The sequence below is a fragment of the Carcharodon carcharias genome, chromosome 11, assembly GCF_017639515.1.
Source record: "Carcharodon carcharias isolate sCarCar2 chromosome 11, sCarCar2.pri, whole genome shotgun sequence".
In the NCBI taxonomy this organism is placed as follows: Eukaryota; Metazoa; Chordata; class Chondrichthyes; order Lamniformes; family Lamnidae; genus Carcharodon; species Carcharodon carcharias.
The window spans coordinates 82,676,435-82,684,077 of NC_054477.1; the positions used below are offsets into that span (position 1 = coordinate 82,676,435).

Genomic DNA, 7,643 nt, shown 5'->3' on the forward strand with positions numbered 1-7,643 from the left:
AAGTAACTCCAAATTCCGAAGTCAGACCACTTGTCCCACTTAAGTTATATGTTCTGTTTCTAGGAGACATGCATCCGAAGTAACTCTGCATCAACTCAAAAGCAAAACTTAAGCTATTGTAACCAAACTCCATCTGCATCCATTGAATAAAGTATGAGGGCACTCATTGTCCTACAAAGTTATATAATTTCAACCTAGTGATTACTGCTAAGACACGGAACACTAATTTGAAAAGTCACTACCAGCTTTAGGTTCTTCAGTTCACACCTATATTAGACATGCCACATCTCTCAACTTCATCAGGCGATTCACAATTTCAAGTAAAATTAAACCCCAATCGTGATCTCGCAAGAGGACTCTAAAGTCTCAGGATTTTTGACAGACATTCAAAACGTGCCTTTCGAAAGTCCTGTTCCTCTGTAGATGGAACTTTGTGTCTTCAGATCAACACAAAGACAAACGTGTGACGATACTGTGGGAGGATCCTTACAAGTGCAAGGAGGCTGCTCTTTTGAAATGGGAACCAAAAGACTCAAGTTGAAGCACAAATCTACTTTTATACTGCATGCCACCCATTGCCTGATTGTAGAACCTACACAGCAAACTAACAGTAATTTCACTGAAATTAACTTCAAAAATCAGGTCATCTCGCATAAGTCTTAACAAATCTAGCCAAGTTTACTTTCCATTCAAAACCTGGGATTGGGAGCTTCAACTTCTTTCCCTCGGCCCAGGAGCTTGGCCCTGTCCTGGCCAGTTTCATGCTGTCTTAGGTTGCCCGGAGTGAAGAACCACTTCACCATTTTGGTGTTGGGCAACAGTCTGGTGACTGCTTTGCACCATTTGACGTGGCTGGTCAGAGTAAGACTCAAATTAGAAGGGCATTCTGGAAAGCCACACCACCACCCACTGCCATCTGCTCATATCCAACAAATGAAGGGTATAATACACTGGTTTATTGACGAGGCTACAGAAAGTAAACTATCAAGGTGGATTGGACACTGCTATAGACACCTGCCTTAAGATTTGTAGGAGTGTGAGAGGACTCCTGAGGTGCACAAGTCTCTATGTTTTGCTTATTTATCCCAGCCCACATAATTTACAAAGAAATACATTCAGTTGCCTCTCGAATCAGCCTTTTAAATGGAAAATATTAGCTTGATTAGTTAGTATTTATGATAATGCCACACTAGTAGCTCACACAGAAACTCAACTACAAAACTCATGGATTGTCTTTCCCATGCTGGAACTTGTTCGCCCTCCCTGTAAGCATCAAGAAAACTATAATTATGGGACAGGTTTTCTCTGCACTTGATCACTCGAAGTAACACCCTGTTGTAAGTGCTTAGCAAATTCTGCTACCTCGGGTCCACGATAACAGACAGTCTCTCTCGATGCAGAACTCAATGCACACATGGGGCTGGATATTGCTCTCATACCCAACACATGGCATGCAGACGTGGCAGCGAAACTGACCGCCATCTGCAATCAGGCCCCGACCATGATTTCACGTTGGCAGGTCAATTAAACCCCACCCAGCATCAAACACAACTTGTCACTGGCCAGGAAGGGCCGAGCATGGGCAGGAGGCCTGTTTGCCGCCGGGTCCAATGACGATCCAGCCAGTATAAAGGCGGCCCAGAAAGGCTGCCAGGGAAGGACATCTGACGATGCACTCCAGTGCGGCTGCAAAGGCTGGCTGCAAAGGCTAGGCAGGAGGGCAGGTCAGGGTGGGCATTCGGCCCCCAACTTTTTGGATGAGTGCCTTGCTGTCCTCCTGGAGGAGATAGCTGCCAGGAGGGGCACTCTTGTCCCCAGAATTAGGAGGAGGAGGCCATCACACCTCACCAAGGAGGGTATGGGAGGAGGTGGCAGCCCGGGTGAGCGCACATGGGTGCAGTACCGGGAGTGCTTCAATGACCTGCTGGCTCAGGGAGAGCGAGTACTGTATTGGCATGGGTCAGTATGCAGTGGTGTTAAGGTGTGGCCATCACCCCGTAGACCTTAGCGGTGCTAGAGTCTAAGTGCCAACTGTCAATCACACTGGAGCTGGCCAAAGGGGGTGAGTCCTGGCTTCTTGGACGAGTGCCTTGCAGCTCCAGGTGCACACTCAGATGTGCCCTGCAAGGTGTTCCTCAGGCGGGATTTGCCAGGCTGCAATGGCACTGCAGGCAGAGTGGACTAATCAATGCTCCTCGGTCCTTTCAGGAGAAGGGGAGCCATAGCCAAGCATGTACAAGCAAAGGCCCACCCAGCCTTCTGCCACTCTCCCTGTTCAAGGAAGATACCCTGGGGCTGGAGAGGCGGCGCACTCCCCATGCATCCTGGCAAAGAGAGGCAGGGGTGCCAGACAAAGGTAAGAGCGCAGTAGAGAGGTTAGACTTTCGGATTGTGCAACCATTCTAGTGCAGTCTCCTCACTGATGTGAGCCTCGTACCTGGCGTCCCCATTGATCATTGGAAGATGACAGCACCATAATGCAGATCTCCATTGTCTCACCAGAGTGCCTGGCATGCACAGTGACAGTGTGATGACTTGAACTAACAACATGCCTTTGTTCTCCTTTTTAGGTTTGCAAGCAGGCGTTCGCTCTGCAGACCTCAAAAGGTCCACTCCTGACACCAGAGGACCACCGAGTGTGACTGTCACCTGCATCACACTCGCTCTCTGAAGGAGGCACCAGTGCAGATACCAGCACCTCAGTGGCCGTTAGATTGATGGCTAGTATCTCGGTGCAAAGTGGTGAGGGCACTTCACACTCACTTGAGGTTCAGGCAAAGGCAGAGAGTGTGCCCAGGGCGATGCTCAGTCAAAGGTTGATGATGAGCCTCTGGAGTCGTCCATTAGGTGGCAGATGCTGGATGTCCGGCGAGATGTGCGGATGCATCTGGCAGAGATCCATGAGAGGGTGCATGCCATGGTCTCTGTGATGCAGGGGTCCATGCGGAGCATGACCACTGCATTGACCGTCATAGGCAAGCACATTGCCTCCTCCATTGAGAATGGTGACTCTAATGGAGGTGCAGCTCCAAGAACAGAATCAGAGGTTCCTGGGGTTGTGCTCAGGCCTGCAAACCCTCACACAGGCAATGACCTCAGGTCAGTGTGGGAGATGGATGAGGCACCCGGTATCCCAGCTAGGTGCCCGTCCATCAATGGTGCACAGGGAGGTCCAAGTGAACTCACGTTGGTGCACATGCTGCCTGTTGTTTCTGCAGGCTCCTCTCAGGGCACTCCGGATGATGGCAGCAGCTCCTCCGCCCCTCCGCCAGTGACTGTGGCACCTGATGAGGCTGTGGCGGCTGGGGAAATACTCACACTAGCAATGCTGCTGACATTTTTTAATCTTTCCCTTGGATGAGGTTTAAGGAATTGTCAGTTGGCTACCTGCCCGATGAGCAGAAATTCACACGGTAATGGAAAATTTCAGGCAACTACATTGTTAAGGGCCTTAAGTGGCCTATTAATTAATGGCGGGCACGGCTTCTGCACCTGCTGACCGAAAGATCGCAAGAGTGCGTGATGACATCATCACATGCTATTTTACTCCCATTCAGGTCAGGTGCGTGTCCACCTGCGGAACAAAAAATTCAGCTCATAGGGAAAGAAACAACCACCTTTGGCCAACTCACAAATATGCATGGAATTACATCAAGCTGACTCCTGGGACCAAGATGCAAGTTTATGAGGACTGTATTCTCAGCACCTCGTTATATTGCTGTGTAACATGGATGATTTACAGCTGTTGCAAAAGTAAGCCTAACAATTTCCATCTTCACTGATTGCAGTGCATTCTGGGCATCTCATGGAAGGACAAAATCATGAATATGGCAATTCTCTCATGTATAATTGACACTCATAAGCAGAGGTGACTTTGCTGGCTCAGGCATGTTCGCAAGATCAAAGACAGACATATACCCAAGGATTTTCTGTATGGCAGACAATGTAGCTGGAGCCAGTAGACTGTAAGACACCAAAGTTCCACCTCAAGGAAGCCTGCAAGCACTGCATGAAGGTTCCAAACATTGATTATCACATCTGGGAGAAACTAGCCACTAACAGAGGGAAATGGTGACATCACCTGTGGGCCAGTATGTGCCACCATGACAATCAGTGGCTACAGCAGCTTGGCAACAGGCACCAACACCGAAAGCAACCCACAAGGACATCTGGTAACTACCTGCCTCTCACGGATTGGTCTCTTCAACCATCAGCAAAAGTGCACCAGTTAAAATTAGCCCATCCCAGTGGATTTGATTTGCTGCACTACCATCATCTTCTATAGGTGAAAAGACACCAATGATGTTGTTAGTCTGTAACTCACCACGTCTTCCCCACAGACTCTTTCAGGGCATCACATAAGAAATTCTCTATTAAACAGGAGCCAGAGCTTAAGCAAAACACTGGAGTCCTTAAAGTACGATAGCTCTGGAATACTGATGAGTAATACTGCAGCGGCATGATGATTTTAAAAAATTCTAAAACCACAAATTGGAAAATGAAGTCACATTCTGTGATTACATCGTAAATTTGGAACTCATTAGATGGAGAATTTACAGGATCAAACCCATACCCTACTATTGCAATGTCATTCAAAGTCTAATATGCTGCCACAACTTTTTAGGTTTATAGGTTTAGGCTTGTACAGGTGCCATCTTCCCCTACAGTCAGTCCCAGTGTCCCGGGAGTCTAAAGCCCTCCCTCCTGTGCCATCTTTCCAGCCACATATTCATCTGTCTATCCTCCTATTTTTGTACTCACTTGCACATGGCACTGGGATTAATCCAGAGATTACTGCTTTTGAGGTCCTGCTTGCTAAGTTTCTACCTAGCTCCCTACATTCTGTCTGCAGGACCACATCCCCCTTCCTAACTAAGTCATTGGTACTAACACGGACCACGACCACTGGCTGTTTACACTATCCCAGAAGTATGTCCTGCAGCTGCTCAGTGATATCCTTGACCCTGGCACCAGGGAGGCAACATACCATCCTGGAGTCACATCTACGGTTTCAGAAATGCCTGTTTCCCTGTCTATTCATTAATAGGCTTAAATAACAACATGGCACACTGTGTCGATAGCATAAAATGCCACTGGACAAAGAGAACCAGGTTGATCTTTCCCAAAGTCACAAATCTAATTTTGGATACTTTAAAGAGGGAAGAAGCAGAAGCCTCTTAGGAGAAAAGAGGAAGAATAAATCGTCATCATTGCCGTGATCTGTTTCCTTGTGACTACAGGAAGTGTATGATCTGATAAACGTTTTAACACTAATACTGGCTTTTTGAAGTTCAGTTTTCACAATAGCTGAAGTTAGAGTAAATTACAACTTGTTGATTATTGCATGCAGCCTTTATAAACAACCTAACTGAAGCAAATTCACACTTTTACATTTTAAACAACGAAGTAACGGGACACTTTAATGCGGGGTTGAGGTTTATTCAGATCAGCCAGGATCTTAATAAGCGGCAGAGCAGGCTCGAGGTGCCGAATCGCCTACTCGTGCTCCGAATTAATATGTACATACGAAATAGGTTGCTACACAGTACAAATATAAACTGGAGGAGCATATTATACAAAAAGAAAGAGAATTAGATTCGGTCACAGGCGAGAGGAAACAATTATTAATTTGAGATCAATGAAATGGGAAGGCAGCTTCCCGAGTCCGGGGCACAAACACGCTTAATTTCTGTGCTAAAACTCCAGTCCGGAGTTGGAACTTGTCACGTGAAACCAGAAGCTTGTGCAACTCTTCAGTAATGAGGATGTTTGCGGTCCGGCTCTGCTGAAATGTTTCTCTGATACAAACTCGGTGCTGAGGTTTCCAGTTAAATTTAACCCGGGCGGCTCTGGCCATCTGCACATTCATTAGCTCAATTATGATAATTCAGGGACACTAGGTTTGAACATCCCACTCACCTTCTGCTGGAAATACCGAGTCTCATAATCAAATTGTGCCGTGTGTCCAGAGGCCCACTGGCCGGACAGAGCTCCGGGCCGAGAGCGGGGCTGAAACGCCGAATTGCGGGTTGCCAAAGCCAAGGCCGCAGTCGCTATGGTGACCACCGCAACCGGCAACTCTATCGCCATCGTCAACAGCAATGTGAGAAAGTGAGGGAAAATGAAAGGGGCGCGGCCTGACCAACCGATAGGGGGAGGGGCTTGAGAAGGAGGCGGGCCTAACAGACTGTGGGAGGAGCTTGAGTCCAAGGGATGGGTGGGGGACACACACAGGGTCTGACTGATGGGGGAGGGGGGGCACAGAGTCTGACTGATGGGGGAGGGGGGGCACAGAGTCTGACTGATGAGGGAGGGGGGGGGGCACAGAGTCTGACTGATGAGGGAGGGGGGGGGGCACAGAGTCTGACTGATGGGGGAGGGGGGGGGGCACAGAGTCTGACTGATGGGGGAGGGGGGGCACAGAGTCTGACTGATGAGGGAGGGGGGGCACAGAGTCTGACTGATGGGGGAGGGGGGGCACAGAGTCTGACTGATGGGGGAGAGGGGGGCACAGGGTCTGACTGATGGGGTGGGGGGACTGGAGCGGGGAGTGTAGCTGCTTGAAAGAAGAACGTAACTCAGAATGAAGGGTAAGTGACAGTAAACAAGAGAATCATCAAAGAAGGAAGCATAGTGTAAACATCAGGAGTGTTCAACTGTCAGATAGATGAGAAATGTAACTAGCAGGAGAAAGCAGAGTACAGCTGACACAGGAGTAAAATTGCAACATAATGGAGGCGGAGGTGCAAGTTGGGAACTGACAGGAAACAGATGGACAGTAACTAACAAAATATAGAGGATTTGTATGTGTGTAATTGGCAGGAAAAAGAATGCAACAGAAAGGAGATGATTCAGGAAGAAGAGATTAATTAACGGAAAGACTGCAGGTGATTTCTATTGTGCAGCACTAACATAAAAGATTCCAAGGTTCTATTTGAAGAGAAACTGGGAAGTCTTCCTGGTGCCCTGGCCAATATCACTTAAAAAGAAACAGAATATCTGGTCATGTGCCTGTTTGCAGAACTATGTTGTGCATAAATTGTTTCTGTGTTTGCCTACATCTCAATATTGAATACAATTAATCATTTCATTAGCTATGAAGTGCTTTGGGACATCCTGTATGAAAAGTGCCATGTAAATACAAGCTCTTTCTTGTTTTATGTATTTTCCACATTTTCTCCCCTAGTGACCTGCATTTTCACCTCTACCAAGAGTTCACGTGCTTAAAGGTGGCAAGTGGAGGGGAAAGTCTATGTATTGAGATGCCTAAAGAATCAAGCCAGGGGTGAAGTTGAATGGTCTTATCACATCCATTAGTTTTTGTATCATCACAGATACCTCAGTGGCATCTCTCTTGGCTGTTTCCTTTCAATACAAAATTTTTTAAAAATAAACCAAAGGAGTCAGCAATAAGTAGCATCTATGTTGAAGCATAAAGCATTCAAAACAAAATTGGAGAGTTAGAAGCACTCTTGTGCAAAAGTAACTCTAAATTTATATAAAGAGTGTTATAAATTCGGATCTGCCATAAGTATCTTCTAGGTTCAGGTTTCATCCTGTATCACTGGAGTGTTTAAAAAAATCTGGAATCTCAAATTATTACATTGTTTCCAGGAATCTATTTTAGATGCCCCATCTGAAAA

The 7,643-nt window shown here is 47.0% G+C and overlaps 1 protein-coding gene across 2 annotated transcripts in view; it reads right to left on the reverse strand.

Moving 5' to 3' along the window:
• LOC121284443 (prolylcarboxypeptidase (angiotensinase C)) overlaps positions 1-6,127 on the reverse strand; it is a 46,748-nt gene extending 40,621 nt beyond the window's left edge. For both annotated transcript variants that reach the window (XM_041199911.1, XM_041199910.1), the window contains exon 1: positions 5,920-6,127. In XM_041199911.1, coding sequence (XP_041055845.1) covers positions 5,920-6,090 — 171 coding nt within the window. In that variant the 5' untranslated portion in view covers positions 6,091-6,127. The remainder of the gene's footprint in view (positions 1-5,919) is intronic.
• Positions 6,128-7,643: the final 1,516 nt, after the last annotated feature.